Source organism: Nelusetta ayraudi, unplaced genomic scaffold, assembly GCF_046127955.1.
Source record: "Nelusetta ayraudi isolate G7.1 ecotype Tasmania unplaced genomic scaffold, CSIRO-AGI_Nayr_v1 ptg000008l, whole genome shotgun sequence".
NCBI classification, from domain to species: Eukaryota; Metazoa; Chordata; class Actinopteri; order Tetraodontiformes; family Monacanthidae; genus Nelusetta; species Nelusetta ayraudi.
In genome coordinates, this window is record NW_027466058.1 from 3,703,901 (window position 1) to 3,731,075 (window position 27,175).

At 43.6% G+C, this 27,175-nt stretch overlaps 1 protein-coding gene across 5 annotated transcripts in view; it reads left to right on the forward strand.

The window, feature by feature from the left end:
- Positions 1 to 27,175, forward strand: part of LOC142883694 (neurexin-1a-like) — a 363,691-nt gene that overhangs the window by 141,118 nt on the left and 195,398 nt on the right. For all 5 annotated transcript variants that reach the window (XM_076018787.1, XM_076018788.1, XM_076018789.1 and 2 more), the window contains 2 exons: positions 912 to 941; positions 2,238 to 2,285. In XM_076018787.1, coding sequence (XP_075874902.1) covers positions 912 to 941; positions 2,238 to 2,285 — 78 coding nt within the window. The remainder of the gene's footprint in view (positions 1 to 911; positions 942 to 2,237; positions 2,286 to 27,175) is intronic.

Genomic DNA, 27,175 nt, shown 5'->3' on the forward strand with positions numbered 1-27,175 from the left:
ATTCATTTATTATTCATTGTGTTCTTTTGTACAAGGAGTGTATTTAGGTGGTTGGTGCAAAGGTCGCCTCAGTTTATGCATGAACGAAAATATAATTGAAAATGAAAGTCAACGTCCATATCTTCAATCAATAAATGTCCACGTGTTGTACATGGGAGTAACTACTTCCAACAGTCAATAATCCATTATGTGCGTCAGTTTGCTGATTGACATTTTGAGCATGAAAATCGCTCCCCTGTTTTCACTCCATTCCAAACGTGCACAAGGTGCCGCAAAGTGCTGTTTAGCAGGGGGGCTACCAAACAGAGGGCTAAACATGCAGCTGTTTTCAGGAGATCTGTGGTGTACTCATGATAAATTCATGACAATTCAACAGTGTGGAGCTGCTCCACTGGATAGTGGGGTGAGACAATCAGACCTAAATGTGGGAGCTGTAACATGCGATGCTCACAGAATTAACGCTGCAGGATTCTTCTCTTGGCATCAGTCTGATGATGATGACGAGGAGGATGATGATGATGATGATGATGATGATGATGATGGTGATGATGAGATGTGGATGACAACAGAGGTAAAACAGTGCATGGGTTGGTTGGAGGGGGGCGCTCCTGCGCTCTTGCGCTCCGCCTCCGTTTACGTTTCTGAACGATGACTCGTAAGTGGCCGATGACGCATTGCGGCCGGCTGCGGTCGACCTAATGCTCATCGGGCCGACCCTGTCTGTGTACCCCGTCCCCCTCCCCCTCCTCCTCCTCTCTGCCCCTGTTCCACCCCCTCTCCCCCAACCCTGCACAACCCCAGAGTAACAACAGACATCTGAAACTCTGTTTTGAAGATGCCTGCGTGTTCACTGCCAACAGCTCCCACGATCCCTTTACTCTCTGCTGACTGTGCTCTTGTTTTCCTTTAAGGTCTGGCACACCTGATGATGGGCGACCAAGGTATGGACTCTGTTCCTTCCTCTCCCGACATTCCTCCATTGTCCCCGTTGCTTCCATTGTTGCTTCAGAGAGATGTGCGTGCTTCCAGTTTGTGTGTGTGTGTTGCGAGTGTGTGTACGCGCGCCTCTAAAAAAACCTCTCGCTGGCGTTCGGGCTTGAAGCTAAAGCAGATACAAGCTGCCATTTTCCCCATTTTATTTTCTTTTTCTTCTTCTTCCAATGACCCAGTTGATTTTCACATTGCAAGCAACTCTTTTTTTTTTATTTCATCACTCATTTCCATTCATGACCTCCTTTTTTTTTCTCTTCCTGAGCTCATTTAGCATCTCATTCCCTACTCTGCTGGGTGTTGCTGTCCTTTTAATTATTCACAGCTACTGTACGTTCCCACGTTCCCATGTTTTATGATGATGTGGTTCAATTAAGGGAACCCTCGGCATTAGCATTACTGGGATGTGATGTAAAAAAAACAACGGGCTGAATTTTTAAGCTAATCCTCGTCGCGCTTCCTTGGCCCTGCAAAGCATGCGGCTGCTCTCCGCTCAGAGATTTCACCCATTTTTTTGGGCGTCACCTCCATCCGTTCGGCTGTGTCCTTGCCATGCAGCAGAGCAGGGATGTGAAGTATTGTTCCTTTCATTTTTTTCCCCCTACCTTCCTTTTGTGAGCCCGTCATTTCCTCTCTCTCTCTTATTGCAGCTATCAAGCTGCTCCTATCTCCTGTCCTTTTTCCAAAATGACACTTACTGGTGTCTCCTCTCCTTTTATCCTCTCCTCCCTCCTTTTTTTGGTACGGAATCTGCTTTCTTCATGGAAAATTTCATCCAATCCCATAGGTAAAAATAAAGGTACTGACCTTTTCATTGTCAGAATTGATGTAACTGTGACATCAGTCTTTCTTTTTGGCATCGCTATTGTCATGCTACAAAAACAGTATAGAAGTCATTGGCCTTTTAAAAACACACACACACACACACACACACAAAAAAAACCCTCTCTAAACAATTTCCAAAAAGCTTTGCAAGGTAGGTGCCACTTTCGCTTCGCATTCACATCCTCCTGCTGGTAATTGTTTCTTTTCGGCTTGATGCATGGCCACCAATATTTGCTGCCCTAGATCCAGTACGCCACAACCCAGGGGTAACTACACTCTCTTTGTTCAAATAATGGGTTTGGGGATTGTGGCTTAGGCGCGATCATAGTGTTGTGGGCCTCCCATCCTGGCTGTGATCTTCACCTCTTCTCCCTGAGGGGTAAGTGGACTTCTGATCTTTGCCATTTGACTCTCCTCCCCAGGGCAGAGAGGGGAAGCTTGGCTTCTAAGGTCCCTACTGAGCATTCCAGGTAAAGTTTTTGATTACTTTTTTTTGTGCTTACTAAAGTAACGGCAAAAGTTAGCAAGAATTCAGTTGCTTGCTGAAGTGTGTGAAACTTGAATGTCAGTGCGAGTGGGTTGCAAAAATGAAAAATTGCATTTTTCTCTCTTTAACTGTTGCTGAAAACTGGAGTTTGAGACGGAGGGAAAAAACTTACCGTGACATTGAAGTTCCACCTGTACGCTAAAACGCTCTCCTTGAGTTTGCTTCTGTTGCTTTTTACATTTGCTATGCTGCACATACTTTGAGTTTCCCAAAATAAAAATCAGTAATAGAACATGCATGGCACTGAACAATGTTTAATTCCAATGTAATATATGCATTGTTGTCTTATCATGTGACTACTCATCTGAGCAGGTAAGTCTAATGTCTAATATAAAGACCTATGGAATCTTGCGGCTCTGCTGCTGTCGCATCAGTGTTTTTGCTGCAGTGATATATGAATAGACACACCTGCAGACCTTCGACATGTGCATGCACACACAGTCACACAGACATATTTCTTTTTAACTGAATAAGGGCCGCTGCCAAGGTAAGTGCCATGTACATAGTCCTTACAGTTGCTATAAAATTGCGCATCTATCTGACACTCAAGGACATGCAAAAAGAGGACGTTTCACTCTGGAGTTTTTGCAAAACCAAATTGTTCTCTTTGAGCAACGCAAGACAATGGTGCGTTCCGTCATCCTTAAAAGTCACAATTCAAGGCTGTGAATCTTGTGACGCTGCAGCTGAGTAGTTGGAACATCAGGGTTGCACAGTATTGTTTGCATGACATGAGATTGACACATAGAGATGACCTGTACGACCCAGCGAACAGCACAATGCACAGCTTTCACTCAACGCCAATAAAAGGTTGGTGGACATCGTCCAGGTCGCTGAACCTTTCCAACCTCGAATTCTGACATTGCAGGTGCGACTTCAGAGGAAAGCACATTTTGTGTTCACTTGAGGACCAAGTTTGACGGTCAAAGATTCAACCATCTCTGTCAAACCCACACGCGCTTGTCCATCGCCGTTAACCCCTCCTTGACCCCTTCCTTGGACTGCTTGTTGTTGTTGTTGTTGTAGCTGCTGCCGGCCGCCACAAACGGCGCCGGAGCGAGACTCCCACGCCTGTGCCTCTTCACTGTAGCAAAAAATTAATTAATTAAAAAAAATACACAAAACCCGGCCGGCCGGCTTTGATGTGGCAGAAGGAAAACCACGGGGAGAGACTGGGAAGAATGCTGATGAGGCACAAATCAGAGTACACTGCTTCTAATTCTGGCCATTGTTAGCCGTCCCCTGTGCTACGGCGTGAAAGCTGTCCAGTGCTGTGTGGTCGCAAACACATATCCCCAGCTGACTGCCACGTCCAGGACTGAGGACAGAGCGCCTGTGCTGCTTGCTGCAAAGCTTGTAAGAATATTTTACTTGTAGCGCCTCAGCGTCACGTTAACCACTTGTATGGTTTATTTTTTGTGCTGGATCCCAGGAGGACGGACTCTGCCTGTCTGTCTGTGTACAAATTCTACAGTCCGAAGACACTGTGTTCCATTTTAGTAGTAGAGAGAGAGCATACCCCCCCCCCCAAAAAAAAAAAGAAAAAAAAAGTAGGATAAGTCATAATACTGCTGGCACACAAATAACAGGGTATTTAATTGCTGTCATCACAATAAAACTGCCGCTTGCAGCTTAAGAGAAAGTGCAGGCTGTGCAGACAGGCTTACAGGTACCACTGGGCTTTTTCTAAATTGGTACGTTTCTAATGTAATTGCGTTCACTTGCCAGCAACGGGGATGACCTGTTTTATTCTGCCGTGCAAATTCCCCGGGATTTCTGTGTCATGGGCACTTCTGTTCTGCCAGCTCTTTTTTGTTTGCACATGAATCGCCACATACGGGTCAGTTTGTTTGCTGGAGCATCTATATTTCCTCTCTATATTTCCCTCCTCAAGCTTTAGATAGATGCAACTTAAAGTATTAATAAATACGTACATTTCTGCTGCCACTTCAGCACTTTGTATCTTCCGATTCAGCGAACCGTGTTTAAATATTTGGTTTGGTATTTTTTTTTTATGTTTGGATGCTCTTCTTGGAACAAGCCTTTGCATTCAGGCTTGGCACCTGGTCAAGCAGAACACTAGTTTTAGACTAGACTAGACTTTTAATGTATAAAGAGTGTTTGCCAAATGCTTTAACCCAAGCATAAGGTTTACAATAAGAATGAGAGAATCAGATTCCTGAGACCTTTTCAATGACAAGTCAATGTCTTTGGTACGTTCCAGTGTTTGGAGTATCTAGTGAGCAGATGTACGTGACTCAATCCTGACCTCATCTTGTGTTTCGGGATTGGCAACAGATATTTTTATGAAAGTCTTTTCGCCACTTGCGATTTGACTAGGATTTTAAGCCAATGGTGCAGCGAGGTGCTTTTGTTGCCATTATGATGGAGAGTATTTGAACAGCTCTGTCACCGAATGCTTCAAATCAACTCTGACAGTCAACCCCTCACTGTAATTAATGAGATTTTTCTGACTTTCCATTTAATTTGTTGAAAGAATACCAGCCTCGCGCTGCAGAAACTGTTGCCTGATTTGTCGCATCTTTCGAGTTCCTCTTCCTCGCTTTATTTGCTCCTGGCAGTCGCGTGGTCAGCAGAAGTCACTTGCATCTCTTCTCTCTCTGTATTGCTGCTTCCGTATCAGCGATCTCACAAGTATTGCAGACCAGAGTGACAAGTCACATAACATCAGAGCAGCAGGTGAAGAGAACGTGTCAGAGCGAAACACATTGGTGCCACATGGGCTCGTGTAGGACTCGGTTGCCCGTGGGCTCCACATTTCCCTTTTACTTTACAGTCAGCTCCACAGGTTTGCGAGACAAGCGCGGATGGGGTGAGGGACCGGGAGGGAGGAGGGGGAGAAAAAATGCTGGTTGTCACAATGTCGCAACATACTTGTCACAAACGTGACCATACAGGTGCACGTCTGTTGGAAATAGCTTTTATGACAAGCAGTGGAACAATTTGTCAGTGTTCTTTTAAGCGAAATTCATCTTGTCATTTTTAGCTTGAAGGGCTGCTGCTGTGTCTCATTGTGTGGGAATGATATTGGCGATGGTGGTGGTGTTGGGTTGGGAAAAAAAAAAAAAAGATGTGTTAGAATCATATTTTCTTTGTTCTTTCGCGATCCTCTGAGTAATCCCGCAGCTTCACTTGCGTTTGGCACGGTTCTGTAGCAGAGTGATTGGATGTTATTGGGAAGAGAAGGGGTGTGATGTAACCAAAAGGGGGGCAAAATATTTTTAGGATGACAGCTGTGACCAAAGGACGGCCCATATGAGCCACCTTGGCAATGGAAACGCAACAAGTACTTTGTTCCAATGCGGAGCGGATTGTCAGAATGCACTTCGTCAAGTCGCATGTTTCTCCCTTATCTGACAGGGAACACGATAGCATGTGGTGTGCATTGAGTCAACAACAGATGTTGCCTTTGTTGCTTCCCATGAAACCTGGAAGACTGTCAGGAAGATTCTTTCAGCTCCATTGACTCTCCTGGGAATGCTTCGTGATAGGTGTGTGGCTGAGGTTGTTGTCAATTCAGTCAAAACAAATGGAAACATGTGAGTGTGTAGAAAAAAACTGATGGAAATAAACAAACATTAGGACCAGTAGCAAAAGAAGCTAGCGCCCACAAGCAACAATCTGATGGAACCTAAAAATGTAATATTTATACCAGCCATTGAGTTGGTGTGACACTCACTATTGACTCACCTTTCATACACACTGGTTGCCAGGTCTTACAACAAATGTCAATCTGTATGGAAGCAGTAATGATACAGACAGCGTGTCATGGCAGGAATCTTGTCACTAATGCTAACATCGCTCTTTCTGGGCAATCCATCCGTTATCCATCAGCATCTCAGCACTCGTCAGAGGCGATGGGTGACTTTTTCTGAATCATGAAAAATACCGACGCCTTCCAGTGCGTAAGTGTGAAAGTAACTGTCGGTCAAAGTGCTGTCTGAGCAGGTGACTCAGCTATTTTGACAAAAAAAAAAAACTCAACAGGGTTTATCTTCCAGTCTGACCATATGGCGCACATCGTCACCATCTGTTCTGAGATCCCCAAACAAACTTCAGAAGTTGTCTGGATCTCAGTGTTTACCAATCAGTGGGTTTTAACATAAAATATCTATCTATCTATCTATCTATCTATCTATCTATCTGTAAGCTGAGATGGAAACAATGAAATCCTCACACAATAGCGACCGCAAAAGTTCAAAATATAAACTCTGCACTTTTATCTTAATTGTTGCAGACATCCTGGCTACCTGCAGCTGTCAGAGCTTCAGGGCTTCTGTCTCTCATTGGTAATTATTGCTCTGACTCAAAAAAAAAAAGAAACAAAAAAAGCTGGACAACAGAAACAATATTGCGGCTCCGTGCTGAGCTTTGAGTGAGAAGAATTCTATCAAAATGATGTCAAAAGCAATTTCACACTTTTTTTTTCATTTGGTGATATCGCAAAAAAAAAATAATAAAAAATATCAGTCCAGCGCAAAACCACAAGCGCTGTGCGTGAAAGAATGTGCTGATTGAAATCTCAGTAAGACATGATGCAGGCAAACAAAAAGTATTTTCTTAATAATCTATATATTAGTGTGATTATTATAACAACACTGTGGAAACAAAAAATAGAGATGTAATATCTAGTCTTGAAATGAATCGTTTCCCTTGGGAACGCATAGTACAGCCAAATGATCGTGTTTAAAAATAAAACAAAAGACGACAACTTTAACACTGCAATCAGGAAAATCCGAATAAACTAAATGAAGAGCACTTGATTTGTTTACCACGTCTGTACAGTTGCTCAGTTCTCTTCTCTCTTTGTGCAATCTCATGCGCAATTTACTGGAGGGGATTTATTTTAAGTACGCTTTGACAAACACCGGCAATAAAACCAATGCACAAGATGAGATGGGAAATTCTTAAAAACAATGAAATTATAATAAATCAGATTGATTGAGTCAGTAATTCATGTGATAGCTCGGATTTATCAAGGGTCTACAGTGGTTATGCAACCGACCGACCTCCAGCTGTCTGACGTGTTTCTTCCACTGGCTCCTGACGTTTAGCATTACAGGACATCCTGGTGGATTCCACGGCCAATCAGCATTGGTCTAGGTGTGGCGTGGGCTTTACACATCACTTTCCAAGTTTTGATTCCTTTTACCAGATACATCCCAAAAGTAATGAATAAACGTTCCATCTGGTTCCACATTGGGTCAACAGCGGCACCACAGAATTATTTTGCTGGTTAGCAGCCAGGACACCTCAAACTGGGCCTATTGGCTCATTAAACCAGACTCTGTCAATGAGGCTGGTTGACTGGCGTGAAAGATTTATCCGGTGAATCAAATAATCATCAAGTTAATCCCAACATTTCAAACAACAGACTTAACCCCCATAGTCTACATAACTCACATGTCTTGGACACTAAAGTGGATCAATATACTTGAGGATTTACATGTTTGTGCGTGGTTGTTGACTCTTAAGAAGCCCTCTTGATGCAGTGTTTTTTTTCAGTAAACAGCGCAATTGGCCTCAAACAAACATTTCCCAGTGAACAGTAACCCACCCCCTCGGCCTGTACTGACGTATGTACCAAAGGGCCCATCGGTGTTTTATTTCAAGGCAAAGGTAATTGCGCCTGATGGGTCACAGAGGCAGTGTTCACTGCACCGGAATCGGGGAAACACAGTCATTTGGAGCAGTGAGAAATAACAAAGGGGGTTCCTAATTGCCTGGAGTGAGATTTGTGTGTCTTGACACGGCAGATTGGCAAGACTGCACCAAAGCTCCGCAGATTAGTACATTACCACAGATTCCGCTCCTGAGGGGGAAGTCGGGGGAGACTCGCCGACAGAGTGAGGGACTTAAAGCAGACAGGGAGAGGCGTTTAAAGAATAAAGGAGATGGGAAGAGGAGGGAAGAGGGGACGTGCACAGACTGCAACTGAATTCAAAAATAAAGGCAAACAGCAAATATTAGCTTGTTGCCTGGAGTTAATCAAGCCTGCATACATTGTGCTGCAATTTTCAGGGGTGCAAGCGCGTATAGGCTAACAATCAGCATCTATATTGGCCTAGTGGCAAATAAGACACTGGTGGCTGATGTTCAGCGAACTGTGTTCAGCTGTGGCAGAGCAGTGTGAGTCTTGGGGAAAAGCAGCAGGATTTTAAAGCAGCTGAGCTTGCAAGGGACTCTTTCTCAAACAGCGGAAAATATTCTGGCAAACGTTGCTTCATAAATCTTCCACTCATTAAATGATTAGCTTAATGAGTAGCCAGCAAAATAGCAAACAGGGCTCTGGAACGTTTGTCGCTTACCACAGTCAATTGTGAGATTTAACTAGTTAATCGTGACTAATTGTTGTATTTTAATCCCATGCTTAGAATTTGATTAGTTGCCGTTTTTTTCTAAATTCAATACTCACCTGTGCATGCAGAGTGGAAACAAAGTGAAGACAATTAAAGCTAATTTCACAAAGCTGGACTTGGACATTAATTCCTAATCAGAACAGGCGCAATGACTAGAGGTGAAAGAACCTGAAAAGGTGAAGGCAGCCAGAGGGCAGACGGCCGTCACGAAGTCAAGCTCGACGCTACTGATGCTGGTTTCATCAGTGTCCAATCATAACCGCCCAACCCCCCCCACCAGTCAGTGCTGTGTTTAAATATGACTCCGTCATACACTGATCTCCGCTGCACCACCGCCGCGCTCGCTGTGAGCTCCTCCACGGCCCCACCTCCACCTGTCTGGCCACAGACTAGAATGGCTTCGAGCTCATCTGGAGCTCAGTCTGCTGCTTTGATTCCACTCTAGTGCATTAAAGGGGGGGGTTTCTACATCATGCACTCGTACGCAACAGAGCACACTGCCCGTCAAATTCAAGGCACATTTGTTTGTTTTGCTTTAGAGAGAGACCAAAAAACCCTGAGTAGCATTATTTTAATCAACGGCTTGCCTGATTCTGACTGGAGCGTGTTTTGGCAATAAACTATTACGCATTTTAGCACTTTGCATCTGTTTTTCAACTGCCCAACCCTTTAATATATATATATATATATATATATATATATATATATATATATATATATATATATATACATATATATATGTATATGTGTATATATATATATATTTATATATATATATATATGTATATGTATATATATATATGTATATATATCTATAGATAGATATATATACATATACATATATATATATATATATATATATATATATATATATATATATATATATATATATATATATATATATATATATATATATATATATATATATATATAAAGTCTTTGAAAAAAACCACAGCACCTGATTATTTGAAAAAAATAAATGTCAATGCCATTTATGGTCCAAACGGCATTGAATTAATGCAGGCATCATTAATGACAGTAAACAGCATTGGTTTTGTCTACAGACTAAATTCCTAATAATAAATATTGACTGAGAGTCTAAAAGATGGTGCATCACTAAAGAGTTTTTTTTCTTTGTTTGTTTTATTCCATTTTATACATGAGCTGTGCCCACCTGGCTGTTTTGATAGACGTGTTTTTCCTCGGCGCTCGGTTGGCGCTGCATCGCCGGCATCGTCAATCAGATAGGGAAGCAGCATGACTTCACGTCTGCGAGGTGTCACAACAGAAACTCCGGGGTCAGGGGCGATTCTTCAACACGCCAGCCTTCTTTCCTGGCACGTCAGCCACAACCTCAAATCCCATCAGCAGACTTATAGAACAAGATACCGAAGCCTGGAGAGCACTTGCAGTCTGAAAAGGGAAAAATGAAAAAAAAAAAAAAAAAAATGAAAAAGATGACGCACATTCACATTTACATCTCCCTACTTTCTCTTTCAAAAAGAAAGGGCGAGCAAGAATGGAGAATAAAAAGGTTGGATCAATATGAACAAGACTCATCTGGCTCCCCAGGTGGAGTGGAAGGAGATCTGCTCCGGATCGATTCGGCCGGTCGATGCCAGCGAGAGACTGCAGTGATGAAAAAACTATTTCTTGGCCCGCAGAAGGGAGTGGATGAATCTTAGCAGAAAATAGATTAAAGGGAGATGCCCATGCTTCAGCTGAAGACTTTTAAAGAATGCAAGGCTTTCACGGCCGACCGTTTCGCTTTCATTCTGCCTTTATGGCTTTTTTTCATGTATATATACATACAGCGCTGCCAAGTGTTGTGATGTAGCGTGCCACGTTTCAAACGTTTGCCCCCTTTTTGTGCGTCGGCGATTGAGATTAACGTGGCGAGTGTCGATGGAGCGACGGCACGGAGGCAGCGCTGCGTGCGTGTGGGGGTGATTTACCAAAGCGGAGCCTCAGAAGAGGTTGTTGATTCGCCGCCTTTAATGGTTCATTCATCCTCTCCCATTAAAACTGGCAGCGTGTTACCTTACAGATGTGTTGTTGGAGGGGAAGCCAGCGTGACTAATTTGTGTAGAGGCGCCGCGCGCTCTTTTGTCCTTCCGGTGACTGTTGGCCAGGTTTTTAATCATCGCGGCGGTTTAATGTGCGGCGCTAAAGGTGGAAATAAAGAGTTTGGATTCAAGAAATGGGACTTTTTTTTCAAAAAATATATTTTTACATTTTTAAATCCTCAATCATGTGAAAAAAAAAAGTCAGGCAGCACTGCTTTTTAAAAAATGAAATTCTTATTTAGTTTAAAAAAAAAATATGATTCTATGTTTTGGCAAAGACATTAAAGTCAATATAGTGATCATCTATTTTTTTTTCTCAGTTTTTCTGTTTTTTGAAGTTCCTAAAAAACACGTCTCACTTCACCAGTTTATCCGAGAAACCTACCCTACCAAATTCAGAGATGTAAACTAACCCTTTGTGCATCAAGAACCAAATTCAACATTTTGAGAAGGTAAAATCTTAAGTCACCAGTGTCTTTACTAATATTTTTAAATTGTAAATTCCAGTTTGTGACCTTAATTTCCAATTAAAAGACCATTAAATCAACATAGCCAGAAACGCTTAACACCCGTATTTTCATTTATTTATTTATTTTCCTCTGTAGGACCTCAACAAAGATGAACTCAACTTCAATTTATAACATCGTTTGCGACCACAACGAAAAAGTGCTAACGATCCACACCAGAATTAGAAGGCGAGTGCTTTGGCAACGTCGATACAACTCGGCAAGCGTTTTCATCCGGCAAGCCGAAACCAAAAGTGGACGCCTTCTCAGTGATGCATAGCGAGGAAATGGCATGGCTCCCTGTGGGAAATTGAATAGTCCATTTCCAATTGAGTGTGCCCTGGAAAATCCATGGGGGTCAGTGGCAATTTGTCTCAGGAGGTCTGCGCTGAGAGTCATTACGCTCAAGACCAACATGTCCCAAGGGACACACACATTCTTTATTTCCCTTTGATGTATATGTGTATGTATATATATATATGTATACAATTTTATTTATGTGCTGTTCTGCTGGTCTCATCTGTTACTCTTTCTTCTTCTTTACTGTAAACACTTTTTTGAGATGAATTCTTGTCTTTGTGCTGACTCAGGAGAACGCAGACGTCTCCTCATGCCTCATGTCCGCCAACTTCCTCCCACAGTCCAAAGATGCACATGAGGCCAGTTGTCAACACTGTATTATCCGTAGGTGTGGATGGTTGTTTGTCTCTAAATGTGATCAAGCAATAAACTAAGAGTGAGGAGTAGTAGCATTATAAAAATGAGTGGAAGGTTTATGTCCAGATTCACTTCATTTTCTTGGAAGTGTTCATGAAGTGCCTTTGAGAAACTGGTGAAGTACCTTCTCATGTGTTTGAGTTCAAGAAGAGGCAGACGTTATCATTGATTTTCTTCCAAAACAGGCCAACTTGTGCCAGATCCTTTGTGGATACATAAAATGACGGCTTGAAAACCTCAACTTCCTCGGCATTCCATTTTCAAACCAAGTAACGCTGCTCGATTTGGTCTTTACCATTTAGTGTGACATCTGTTGGATTCAAGTTTTTTCTACAGAGTGTTTACTGAATTTGCAGCAGCGCGGCGTAAATTATACACCTAAAGCCCTCTCAGTCTAACAGGATGCCGAGGTCTCGTTGCTCCATTCGGTTGCTGTCACTTCGTCCTCCTGCGACTTCCCTCCCCCACTCTAATTTCCTGTCTCGGTTGTTGCTATCCGGTATCCACTCCTCAGAGACTAAACCAGCCAATTGAAGGCTAAAGGGGAAATGACGTGATCTTGCGTGATGCATGTCCGCTACCTTGATGAGTTTTTAGTGATCGGTGCGTCTTTCCACTGCTTTGTGAGAGCAATCCACTGCACAGCAACACACACAAGCTGCACTATTGCTGTTACTTTTTCATTTTATCGTTGTTGGGCGAGTGGGTCCAGAGGATCACGATGATACCTCTTAAACTCGGCTTACTGTCAGGTGGAGAAGAGTGAGCCTCGCCCGGGCCTGAAACGCTGTAGAGGGCTTATTGACAGTTGTTTGTTTTAAAATGAAATGTCCAGGCTGCCTGTCACAGAGAATAACTCAGAGGACATCAGCAGTGCCGCTGGAACTGAGGAAAACTTCTCCTGAAGTGCAGGGACGCGACGCATGCGGGTCTTTGTGAAAGAGAGGTGGAGGAAAATGTTTTTGTGCTGCCAACAAAGTAAAAGTGACTCACTTCTTTTCTTTTTTGGCTTTCTTCTCAAAAATCCTATTGTACTTTAGAAACAAGGCCACTCGTGTAGAGTTTTCAGACTGATTTCTGAAGTACTGACCAATTATGGCAAGAAACTTTGCTAGAAATGTCCGACTGGCATCATGGTAAAAGCTTCCGCCAGTTCAGACTGATTATTGCATCATTTTATAATACAAAATGCAAACGTAAATGTATAGATCATGGGGCAATTTTCTTGCAGCGTCGTATTGGGACTCAAGGGCTGCACGTGTGGGGAATCTCTTCTCGCCTGTCATACGCACCTCACATGAATTATCAATGAATCAAATATTTTCATTTGCGCTAATTCCCACCAGCGTGCCGCTAATCTATCATTTATTTTCCTGATCTATATCGCCATAATGGGGAGGCTTTGTGCGAGGCTTAATGAAACCTCTCACACCGATGCACTCGACGTGTGGAGTGCGCCGGTGATTCAGGGTGATTCAGTGTGATTCAGTCGCGCTGCATTTCAGCAAGAGGCATTCAGATATGAAGCCGGTTGAAAGTCAACATTTTCAGAGCATTTCTTTGGTTTGAATGGTGCACTTGTTTTGCGCGCTGTAGCGACTGCTGTCTCTAGCTAGGTAAGTCCAAAGACGAAACCAGGTAGCATGCCATTGTTGTGTCAATGTGATGACTAATCAAGTTTATGATACTGGATTTCAGACTTCGATACGATATTTGGGAAAGTATTGATTTTCGATACGATTTTCCGGTCGGACATCGGGCTGAAGTCCCACGGAAGTTTCGATTCGTCGACCGGGGGTGCGGGGGAGATCGCGCTGAGCGCTCGGAGTGTTTGTGTGTGTGTTGGCGGTGTGCCGCACGTCGCCTTGACGTAGTAGTTAATTTTTCAGTATCGAAAAAATATCGATATATCGATATGGCAAGTATCTACTGTCTACTACTAATATCTGCTGGCTCCCATAAGGAGTTTAAGATTGTTCCGCTCAGTGCGTTGATTTACTGTCTTTCCTGTGAAAAAGCACCGAGTATCGTGAGTAATTGTAGACGCGCTTTAAGCTCCGGCAATGAGCCTCTGGCTTTCTAACAAGTACCGTCCAATTACGTTGGCTGCAAAGAGGAGACGGCAGTTTTTACATTGCAGGTTTGAAACCAGCGGGTGTTTTATATAAGATATATATCGGCGGTGTTTAAGATTAGACTCCAGAAACAGAAAAAAAAAAAAAAAAAAAAAGGAAGCTATCCGGCCACTTATTAGTACTTGAAAGCCCCCTGTAGCACCTGCGGGGACTGACATAATGAACTGTAAATATATTGCTTTCAGATGGCCCTGCCGAGGCTATAATTCCCCGTCCCTGAGCTCAGGTGAAGGTCAGAGGGGAGCCGTCAAAATGTCCGTGTTCCCAGCAGCCAGCTACAACAGCTCTCTTTATTAAAGTGGCTCGGCGAGAGTGGAGCCAAACACCTTCATTAATTGTCCTTTTTCGCTCGCAGTCAGCTCTTATCCTTTATCGCGGCGTGCTGGTGGGTGTGGGCCTCTGAGTATGTAATTAGGCAAAATACTAACACAGCCTTTACGTTTATCCCAACGAGTAAATGAGCTGCTTTGGATTACATCACTCGCTCTTCTCTTTCTCTCTCTCTCTCCCGAGATTATTTTAGAGGAGCCGAGGCTAATTATGCCGTTAATCTAGGTAAGAGCTAAAATAATGCCCTCCTAATTTTTGTGTAGCACTTTGCAGCAGATTGTTAGCCGATGCCTGAAGTAGCGCTCGGAGCTGTGAAGCGTTTTTTAATAAAAGCGCTATCTGGCAAGGTTTCACATAAAAATTGATTTCATCTGGCAGCAGCTCAGAGTTAGGCTATGTCAGAAGGGTGGCCCTTCCTCCTTAATAGAGATCACACTGATTTTTTTTTTTTCTCCCTCCTTACTAAAATTAAATTCTGGCGTTGAGAGCGGTCGCTTCACCCAACAGGAAATTAAAAATCAAAGTTATCTCCTAAATGGTAGCGAGGAAGAGTTCTCGGAGGGAAGCGCTTTTTCATATCCTCGGTCTGCCATCTGGGTATCGTGGTTTGAAATGTGCTCCCCTGCCTGCCTGCCTGCTGCCTAGCACTCACACAGTATTAGCACCTTGACCACCTTTGTTTAAACATGACCAGACGAGTTTGGAACGTGCATAGACGACTTGAGGAGACTAGACTCAGTATTTCAGGCTACTTAAAATGCCAAAGCCACATTTCTGATCCGTGAACTTGTAAGAGAACAGCACTTTCTATTTTTATTTTTTTCATTCTTGGGGATTTTTTGCATGTTCGCCACATTCATAGTCACTTCAGTTGCCTTCTTCCCTGTTCTGATGTTCTGCTTAGAACTAGAGATAGTTGTCTTCACCGCGACTTGACTGAAGGAGTTGCTGCCATGTGATTGGCTGATTGGCTGATTAGCCATTGAACATTGTACCTAGTAAATTGGCCACCGTAGAGTAGTTCCCCTATACAATGGTCGACGATAGCTGAGAGATGGGAGTGGATAATTGAGGGAAGCTCTTTGCAGATGGCCCTGAAATCTCATCTGCACCGCAGTTATTCAAATGGGAAAAAAAGCAAACAAAACCATACGGACATATCAGAGTTATAGTAGTTCAGTAAGACTGTTATTTTATCACACTGTGGTATAGGTTATTCATGAGTGTAAAAAAAAATCAACTAAAAATCAATGGGACGGGACTTTATTCCTTAGGAAGTGTTACATAAACGGTTTAACAGTGTGGGAGCCGCGATCGCTGTGCAATTTAAATGCTGTGTCAGTGACTAAAATAGGCCCTGCAGATAGGAGGCGAGGATGCCGTGCACATCATTAAGTGTGAAATATAACGACGCACCCTTCAGCAGCCTACTGTTCCTCGTGAGAGACAGAAGCCAGATAGGGCGGCGCACAATTATGGCTGGAGGAGCCAAAGACCTTCCTTCCCTCACACTTGCGTCACTTTGACTTTTTACTGAGGCACTGCGACGCGGAGCATCCGATAACGAGAGTGACGCTCGCTCCTCGGCGACGACGATGACGCGCTCTTTCCCTCCCTCGATTGGATTTCTTTTTCCTCCCCAAATTAACCCTTGTAGCTTTATATGCAGCGCGTCTCAGAGTCTAGACGCAGATTATCGGTGGGATTTTTTTTTTTCTCTTTTTCACGCCACTTCAAACACTCCCTTCAAAGAAAGAAAACACTCTCTGTTAGAGGACAGTGCCGTTAAAATTGAAATGTTTTCGTACGCTCGCTCTTAGAGCCAAAATGTTCCTCTGGCTCATCTTCTCCTATTTCCCCCCCATTTCCCTTAAAAGCCTAGCCATGTATTTTCTTTTTTCAGCATAACTGCACCCTCAAAAATATGTTCTGGAAATGTTCTCGCGGCAATGTTGTCATTCTATCAGCTTTTAAATCTAATAAAAGGCCACTTGACTGAGTCATTTGGCCGCACATTTAGAAAGGCAGAGTAATTAGCCACGATATAACGCAGCAGTACCTCAAACAGAACAAACTTGCTCAATTCATTTCCTATTAACGGCCGCTCCAGTGTTTGCTCTTTGAGTTTGAAATAACCGTATGTGGCAAAACAGTGACACGTTATTGAGAAAATGAAATAAATCACTTTTTAAAGCTATAGTATGGAGCAGGTTCCAATCTCCCCAGTATTCCTCCCACTGCAACTTGCTGGTGGGACGCCGAGATGACTTGAACACAAAACCCAGCGCTGTGGTTTTTTTTAGAGTGCTGACAAGCCTTTCTGTGGCTATTAAATCCATTCTTCACTGTCAGTGGAGCCGGCGCAGCTTAGATTTGAATGAGGAGTTGCCGATGCCGGTTCTTGCTCCCGCCGCTGTGGGAACTCCTGCGTACACCAGGGGGAGCGAAGGGGTCCATTCACTGAGCGCTGTGTCGGGCAGTGCAGCGCGGCGGTTCGAAAAGCTGATGTTTTCTGGGGCAGACGCAGCTAATGTAACGTGTTTTTTTTTGGTGTGTGTTTCTGTGAGGGTTTTTTTTTTTTTTTTTTCATCTCAATCATCACTTGACTCCGTCCGCTAAACATTGATGGAGCGGTTACATGTTTAGTTCAGTGCTTTCTACTCTGGATTTCTCTGAGGACGTGCCTGCGCCGGTTTGTTTTGCTCTGCCGCACCGCACAACTCCGACATCTTGCTCTTTTGTACGTCCTTTCAATCAAAGACCTACAAAAGATGTGAAAAAAAACCCCAACTCCCATTGAAATTTGAATTACACTTCAACTGGAAAATATAAATATCAGCTCCCCGTCACAAACGATGTTGAGCAGCAGTGTCGACCACTCGCGCCAGCGCTTTATTCAGCAGCGCTGTTCTCTTAACTTGAGCGATGAGCCTTCACAGCGCAAACAATGACATGCGGTCGCGTGAATACATTCTGGCGCGCGCGCACACAATTATATTTACACAAATCCCCCGGCTGGCAATTTAGGGCGGAGGAGGAAGAGAGCTGACAGAGGATTCCCGAGCATCAGAATGATTATTGTGAACTTTATCTGGAGTCTCATTCGAGAAACAAATGGCCCTGTCATCAAGAACACACCATCTATAATTCCTCGTCCTTTTCCCCCCTTCGATAAACAGTTATTCCGCCCGTCCCGGCCTTGGTGCCAGAAGATAAATAAGGGGGAATTAATTTGTGTCAGATTGACAGGAAAGCGGTCCTGCAGCTGGCAGGAGGAGAAAAAAAGGAAAGAAGAAGAAGAAGAAAAAAAAAAAAACGGAGCGTGCTGTGTTATTAATGACTGGACGCGTGGACTGCAAGGACCACAGTCACTCAGAAGGAGGTCAGGGGAGAGAAGGGGAGGCGAGCCGGGGGAGGGCAAGGAGAAGGAGGGAACTAGTCCGGAGGTGTAAACACACAGACCAGGCCGCGGCGGCCAACCTTCCAGCGGTTAGCCAGTTTGACGCTGTTGTATAAATAATAGGCACCTGGCAGAGATGTGTGCTGTGGGGGAGGAGGCAGACTGGTCTTTGGAGTGGTGACCTGACCCCTCCCCTCCACCCCCAGAGACACAATGTTCGATTTCCTTTATTTTATATTTCATTTTTTTAGTGCACCGATTATTCTGGAGCAGAAACCCACCTCGGTGTGCGTGTGTGAGTGAGAAAGCTTGTGAAATGTTCAGTCTCAGCGTCAGAGCGCTGAAATTTCATGTGGCTCCAACACGAGTTTGGAATTAGATTTCAGCACGCCTCCGTTTACGTACACCCCCCACCCTCAATTACGAGTCATTTGAATGAATACTCAATCCGGGGACCTCGGAGCCTCATTTTGTAAACGCGTAGAAATTGTGTTTTCTAAATGACGTTCCCGCTGGGAGTGATGGGATTCTTCTGGGACACAATTTCCGCCGGGGTCGGAGATGCATTAGTTACCTCATGCTGAACGTTTTCAGAACTTATTCCGTTTCAAACGCTTCATTTTCAGGGGTCCTGCTGAAATCCGCTGATCTGCGACACTTTCGTCGTCTGTAATTTTTGGAACTGCGCGCCCCGCAGATTGAGCATGAATCTGCCGTTGCATTATTAAATAAGCATTATCAGCCAGCAGGTCGGCGGTGGCTGGTAATATTATGAGCCGTTATTCAGCATTTAGATTTTGTTTTTTCTTACATTGGTAATTCTAAAAATCAAATTTTTGGAGGTTGCCTTTTATTTACCAGTCGAGTATTAATCTGTCCGTCAGTGTTTTGCTGTAGTGCGCTTCTCATCCCACGAGAGTTAGATTAAAAATATGAACAGTCAGCAGGCGCCAAAAGAGGAGAGTCTGGATTACTGTGTGGATTCGCTTTTATTCTGGAGTGCGTTTTAGTGGGTACTCCACTGGATTATATTTGTTTCTGTTGGAGGATTTTACCTACTGAATCACGTTTGCTGTGCGGGTGGAGGGGAAATAGGAGAAGGATTATTCATGTTGGCTTGGGGAGAGAAGTGAAGCCAATGCCTCAACATGTTTTCATTGTATGGTGCCCGTATTGCTACAACGGATCCTCAGTGGAGGTGTTTGCTGCTTTTCAGTCCATGCGTTCTCTGATTGGGTTCCCACTCACTCTTATTGACATCTGGGTTTCTGGTGTATTCATGCAGTGGAAGTTCTTTCACATAAACAAGGAACTGAGTTTTGGCAATAACATTGTATTTGAGTTTTGTGTAAAACTAGAAGCCACCTGGCAGCGTTATTATTTATGTTCTGGACAGCGTCCATGCACTAAACCACAATGCACACACCCGAGTGTATGTTGTTTTGAAGTTATTTGGGCTTTTCTGCCACTTTTATCTATCTATCTATCTATCTATCTATCTATATATCTATCTGCAAAGATGACATGTTGTATCAGACTGGTTTTAAAGTTGTTCCTTTGTGTGATGTACGTAGTTCTATGCAAAACCACACCCAGCAAAATACCGCAAGTCACAATCTCCTTGGACTCCTTTGAAATCAGTGTTAGACTCCATTGTTGTGACTTAAACACTAAAACAAGAAGCAACATCCGCTTCTGCACTTAAGGTTCATAGGAAAAAAAAAAATCTGAATTATTAAATGTGTTCACAAGTGTGTGTGTGTTTGTGTGTGTTTGTGTGTGTGTGTGTGTGTGTGTGTTACACGATTGGAAGTACACATCGGCTTTCGGTCTGTTACGTACTTAAGCACAAACCAGGGTTAAGTGTAGAGGGCCACTTTGCTAATTGCACATGGCAGCGTGTGATACGCTATTCACAACATAAAGGTCACAATCACACTTATGTGTGTGTGTGTGTGTGTGTGTGTGTGTGTGTGTGTGTGTGTGCCTTTTTTTAAGGCCATTGCACCCACACATGGAAAATAAAGAGGCCCATGAGAGCATCCAGGCAACGGGTGCTAGCGGTGCTTCTAATGTAGCCTTTTCAAGTTTCAGACAGTCTGCCATCAGAAAATATGTGCTGGTTGCCATGATTTGCAATGAGATACAACTTAAGCATTATATAACAAGCATTATTTGCTGGCAGAAGATGCGTCTAATTCAAAGTAAAGTTTGTTTGCTTGCCTGCAGTGTTTTTAGCCTCTTTTTTTTTAACCACAGCTAATGCACACGGCTATTGTTTCCTGCACGAGGAAACTAGGTTTGCGTAATTAACTCTTAGCAGTGAACATTCAGCTCACGTCACTTGTGCTGTTTGTGGAACGTGAGCATAAACAGATCTTAGATCCAAGTTTTCCTCCTGTTAACCTCATTCACGGAAAAAACAGCCATTCTAGACGATAATTACTGAAGCTCCCTCTCCATTCTTTGTTGTAGTTCTGCCCTTTTAACGTATAGCTACGCTTTTCGTAGTGGTGCTAGCTATTTTGTTTTTGTCGTTTCTAAAGCAGGTTTTCAAAAGTCCCCCCTTATATTCGCTCGGCTTTTTATCAACACATGAGCTTGTGCGGTTTGAGTAGGTCAGACCAGGGATCCACGGACCAGGACCATCTTTGTTCGGGTGCGGTTTATCTTCATACTGTGTTTGCGCCGGCTGTTTGTTTTGCGCCGGCCCGTTTGACATATGACGAGCGCTCTACATACCCCCATCGCCGGGGTCTCGACAAACATGTGATTAGTCTTCCGTAATTAGCCGGGAGGAATCCCTGCGGTAAAAACAAGGATGGTAATTATGATGTGAAGGTCTTGGGACCGCTGTCTGCCGCTCTTCGGGAGACATAACTCATGAGGGGATGAGGCGAAGAGACAGGAGCGGGAGGCCGCGGGGGACGAGGAGGGCGAGTGTCCGCCCCGCCGCTGATGAAAAAAAAAAATAGCCATAATTGCAACGCAAGGAGGCTGAGAACATCTGATAAGGACGTTAAATAACTAATGAAAAGTGGATGGCTGACGTTGCCTTTCATGAATATTGATTTAAAAAAGAAAGTAAGGCGAGAGTAAAGTTTAGCATTTTCCCTTTAAAGCTTGGACACTTGTGCAGCGTTTTCCATCCACAAGAAGCGTCTGCTCCCTTGTTTTTTTTTTCAGAATAATAATTTATGCCCACTGGTGTCCGGCAAGCTGTATCGAGCTCTCCGTCTAAGTCAGAAGGTCACTGGGGGCAGATGAAGATCCATCACTGGCTTGACTACTGCTGCTTGGACCACAAGGCCACCTCTGGACCCGCAGTGCCCCAATTGCTGCAGTTGCCTGGCAACACTTGCTGTAATTAGTCCAGAGATGTAGCGCCTCAAGTCAGATGCCCAGTCTCCACTGCTGGGTCAGACCACAGTGGGAACGAGGCCACACCTACACAGGCTGCATCCACTCAAGTGAATTTATATTAGAGCGCTAAGAACATTGTCAGCATATAAGGAGCGCAGGGAACGACTTTCCGCCCCCGACAGCTGTAAAAATAATTCCCTTCAAGTGAAATTCTCTCTCTTGTTTGATTTTGTTTGCTTTAAATGGGCGAAAATTGCAGCATTTTATTTCTGTTTTTAGTTATGATATACAGAATTTAAAAATGTTAAGCAGCTGCGTTAAAAGGCCATATTACACAATTTTTCAGGTATTATTTTTTACATTCCACACTCCGGTGTAGCAGCAATGTCTCCAAACAAACAGCTTCTTAAAAATGCTCGACTTCCTGTCCTTTTGTGACATCACAGAGAGAGTGTTTAAGGAATTGTGTTGCAGCAAAGCCGTTAAAAGTGGAGCAGGGGAAAAGGAGAAAAGACTGGACTTGTCTCACCTCTGGAGAGTTCACTGACTAAAACTAAAGACACATTTTACTCCTACTGTTTGCCTGATCTGGGACCTTTAAAGAAAGGCAGAACTTGGAAACCTGTGCTGTATCATTTCCCTTTAAGATAAAATGAAATAAAAAAAACCCCTCAAAATTAGCTTTAATCTGCTATTTTTATTCCCTGGTGATTTCTCCTCATTGGTCTAAAACGGTCCAACTTGTGTGACAAGAGGCTGGTTGCGAAACCATTTGAGCAACAGCCAGTAGGATGCACTATTTTTCCCACTCTCACATTCAAAAGCACCCTGTGTGACTTAAATAGATTAAATCGGCGAACGTAGAATTTAGAGTTTTTTTTTTTTTATATCAATATTTTACAGCATTTTAATATCTTTTCTGGCTTTGAAACAGAGACAGAGAGGCACCCAGGAAGCTTGAAAAACGTTTTTATTTATTTATTTTTGGACAAGCGGAGGAAGCGGCTGCGAAGGCAGCGCCGGAAGCTAAATAAAGACAAATTGCCACGGCCGCTTTGCGGTGAGATTGCATTTACTGATGGAGGAAGAGAGTAGCAGCTCATTTTCCCAGGAGACGCTCGTCTGTGTGTGTATATATAAATCATGTTGCGCTCATATGAGACCCACCAAACCGGCTCGGTGGGAGTGCAGGGAGTGGCGGACACAGGAAGTCGCATTCTTCTCGGCGGCGGCGGTGATGCTGCAGCAGCTTCACTGTCGCAGCCGGCTCCGCTTTAAATTTTAAAGTTGCTGCAACGCCGCTTCAAATGGCTCTGGGCTGCGGAACGATAGCCAGCCATTAATAATTGAGTCATTTGGAATCATAATATGTTATCTTGGCAAGTGAGACGCATTATTTTGGAGGGGATAATGGACTTTTTCACTGATTTGAATAAATCACAGTTTTTTTGTTTTTTTTTGGTTTGTTTTTTTGGCTTTTCCACTTTAATGTTGGAGCGCTTTAGTTAATTTCCCCCCCACAGTGCTGAACTCCACTTAACTTAAATTTGACCTAAACTGAACTATGAATCAATAGGCTTTTTCTGCCATGGAGGTAAATGGACTATTTTCACTGTTCCTTTTGATACATCCTCATTTTGATGCTTCTGTAAGCATTACTGTGGCGGGGATGCTGTTGAGATACCTGATATGACTGGTAAAGTTAAATGGATTGTATTTTATAGTTGTTTTGTAATGCAGGAGAAGGAAAATGCTCCGGCTGCACTTCTTATTGATTATTCACAAAACACTATATCATACATGTTTTTTTGTAACTTGACCTGCCATTGAAATTCCACTCACCAGTCAGTCTGGTCAGTCTGGGGAAAAACTGCGTGTCAGCTCGTTCCCTCCTAACGTGACTGAACCTTTACAATCACAGCGACAGATTACAGTTTGCGGGAGGAGAAAAAAACAACAATCTAAATCCTCTCTTTTCATTATTGATTAAAGGATTAAGGATCATCATCGCGCTCTGACTCATCTGCATTGCAGTTATCTGCACGCTGCACATTTTGCAGCCACTCGTATCCGCTGTGGTCACATCTGTGAGCTGTTTCTGCGGCCAGATAGTGGACGCACACACACACACACACACACACACACACACACACACACACACACACACGTATGACTCACAGAAAGAGTGAGATGATGGAGTGATGCTGTTCTCGTTTCAGTGACTAGATCGGTTTTCAACCGCTGTGCCCTGAGGACATCAGGTGTTGTAGGAAATTATCCAATTTAACTTAAATGGCCCAAAAACATTATTATTATTATTATTACTATCATCCAGTTACTGAAAGTAATTCAGTGTGTGTGTGTTTTTTTTAGTGTCTATCATGGGCACTTCCGTGATAGGAAGAGCAATTAAATACTCTTCCACTGGGCGGCAACGCGTCTTAAACGCCCCTGTTAATCAAAGACTTCAAACTCCAGGCTGAGCTCCAGAGAAAATTCTGAACCTGTTTGATTTGGATTGGAACCAACCTGAACACCATCCCAGCAAATAATTTTGTTTGGCTATTGCAATGATATAAAAACATTAAATCAAGCTTCTTCTTCTTCTTCATCTTTTTTTTTTTTTACATTTTTGCTTTTCCTTTGTTTAAAAAGTTCCATGCCTTAAAAAAAGTGGTTGGAAAACCATGGATTAGATCACTGATAATAATAATACTACTACTACTACTAATAATAATAATAAAAAAAAAACTCAGTATTGATTGGATGGACTTTAAAGCTGCCACGAACTGTCTCTTGTGGGCAGTAGGAATAAATTTAAAGGACCTTCAGCATGAGGTGTCTCCTTTTTTTCTTGCCTCGATGAGCTCAGATGCAGGTGTTTAACAGGTCGTTGTACTTGGCTTGTTCGCGAGTAATTCATGACCTGCGACCCGTATTGGTGACCCATAAAAACTGGCGGGTATCAGGAGGTCAGTCCGCGCCGTAATAAATTCCGGGAAGGAGCATCAGCATCCTCAGACGGAGGTGCAATAAAACAGACACCGCTCATAAAGCGGGCCCTGTGGACCGAGGAATATTCTTCCCCTGCTGCGTTTCGAATTGTCATTCTGCGATCCACTTCCTGTTTGCTGGCGATATTAACGTGATGCACTCCGATAGTCGACTTCCCTCCCACATTTGGAGCTGTGTCTGCTTGTTTGTCCTCGCTTTTTTTTTTTTTTTTTTTTTTTTTAGGCAAGGGCATTGCTGTCCTGCTGGAGAAATCAAAATAGGAGACTGTAGCTGCATTTGATGAGTTTGTTGTTAAAACCGTAAAGGTTTCACATTAAAACATGATTATTTGAGTTACTTAAGTTGATGTTATTTCATTTAAAAATGTAGTAATTTTATTTGTTAAAAACATCCAACACTGTGACTTATATTGTGATGATAGCAGACTGATGTTTGAGGGGATTAAAGAATATTTCTGTGATTTGGCTGAATTCTATACTTCATGATTGAAGTCGTGCCGAGACTATTAAAAAGCATTGGAGGATCATTTCAAGAATGCTTTTCGTCAAGACCGGACTGTACGGGAGGAGTCGGACCCTCTTGGCAGTAGCCGCTGATATTACCGTTGATCAGCTGGGGGGCTTTAGAGCTGCCGCATTTTAATTGCATTCAAGATGAGCTTTTGTCATTCCTCTGTTCAAAACCAACACTTCAATATTAATGCAATCATTGTTATTATTTTCTCATGGTTAATCACAACTTTTGCTTTGTCTCCGAGGCTGAGTTTTTTCACAGCTTCGATTAAAACTGCCCACAGGAACAGATTTACAGAGCTCCAACCTCAATGAAGGGGCCGGCCCCCGGGAGCCGTTGTCGCTATAAACCATTGTGTCCCAGTTTAGAGCTCAGCCTGTCTGTGCACAAATGTGCATTTCCCTTCGGTTCATTCCTGTTTGGCTGGATTGATTGCTCGTTTAAAATGTAGGATTTAGAAATGTGCTATTGGCGGGGAGGTGATAATGTGCTCCCAGGATATTGATTGGTCCACGTGTTAATGCACTCTGCGCAGTGTAAACATCATTTCAACAGACTGAAGCAACGACGAGAAATATATGAGGAGTTTCACGCCGGACCAATTTGAGTGATCAGAATAAGAGTGAAAAGATATGAAAGCTAGTGTTTTTCACAACTTGGTATGATGTTTGCCGGTGTTCTGAGGAGCCCCTTTGTTCCCACTGTTGTGCCCCTTGAGGCCCAGTTTATCCCACTAATGACGTGAAGGAGAGAATGGGGGGGGGGGAGAAAAAAAAACAGCATATGGATCAGCTAGTTACATTAAAGAGGCAACTCGCTGCGCTGTAATTCACTGCCAGTTCGCACTGTTTGTTTCCTGTAATCCCTCTAGTCTCCCCCACTCTCCCCGGTGACTCAGCCGCGGTAACAAAGGCACCAGTGTGGTTCCCACCACAAGTCCGTCCCCCGTGGAACCGCCTTTTAATGAGCTACATACAGTATCCACCGCGAAGTCGGGCCTTTTACTTAGCAATGGGATTTCTCCTCTCCTCTCCTCTCCTCTCCGCGCTGGGCAGGGCCAGCAGGCCAGCATTGAGTCTACAAAACACGTCGACGTTACCTTCTGCAACATCTCAAACGGGGGGAGGGGGGGGAGGGGTGGCAACAAATGATCAGTCTAAGAGAGAGAACACTCAGGGAAATAGGCTACAGGTCAGGAAGTGCGATCACGGCAAAGCTCTGGTGATTTGCGCCGTAAACAAGTTATAAGCGCGAGGCAGACGTGTTTTGTTGACATTGTGCTCTTAAATACATTATTGTCTTTGTACATAAATCAGCATTAGGCAGCAGCTGAATTTAGCCTCTCCAGCTGAAGCAAAGTCCCTCCTCTGGAGAGCCGAGAGTGTGCCGGTCACGTTTCAGACAGCACACAGATGCAAAACGAAGACAAACAAACCCGACAACTTACGACATGGTAAACATTCTGTAAGTTGTCAAAAGAAGAAGAGAAAAGCCTGTTATTTCCACTCACAATTAAAATCGGCCAGAGGAGCCACTGTCATTACAGGGGATGAAAACAAAACAACACATAGGGATAAAGTCTGCAGGAATTAATACAAGTTGTGCTTTCATTGGTGACTAATAATGTGTATTTATAGCTTTTACATGAGGAGAAATTGAAAGGTGGCGGCCATATTGTGCCAACATGTATCTGCAGTAGTCCAGAATGTGCCTCTGCACAGGGCTTTTTTTTATTTAATTTTTTTTTTTAAGTAACATAACAATATATGAGATCAGGGGATCAGGGATTCAATTTTGATTAGATGCCACTAAATTTACACACTTGGCCTTCAAACCGAATCCACTGAATACTTTCCGCTGGCTATTGAGCTGCGTGTTAGTAAGGTGGAACTTTTGGCAATAAGAGTTTGCAAGTGAAAGAACCAGAATCAGAGAAGCTCATCCTTCTTACACAGTCTCAGAAAGATGGGGTGACCACTTTTTAAAGACATAATGTGTGCGGTGGGGGAAAAAAAAGCGAGGGTCGGCGTCGTCGTCGCAACGACACTGGTCTGCGGTCGCCGCTGTCAAGCTCTTCATTCCGGAGCTGCTGCTTTAACTCCTTCATCTTCTGGGCTGCGGCGAGAAGCTCTTATCTCTGCCGCACCTCCCACAAGAGTAGTGACCCACCAGTAGCCTCTCTCTGGGTTTGCAGGGGGTGGGGGGTGGCTAGAATAAAGATCCCCAGCTCTTAGACTGACTCGGTGACCAGCGGTAACACAACGCACCAAAGCACTATCTCCCTGCCAGGTCAGCCAGAAAATGCGGAACACCATTGTGTTGAGGCTTTTAGCCATCGCAGTGTCCTGGGGAGGCCAGGTTGACATTTCTAAGTGGACAAACAGGCCA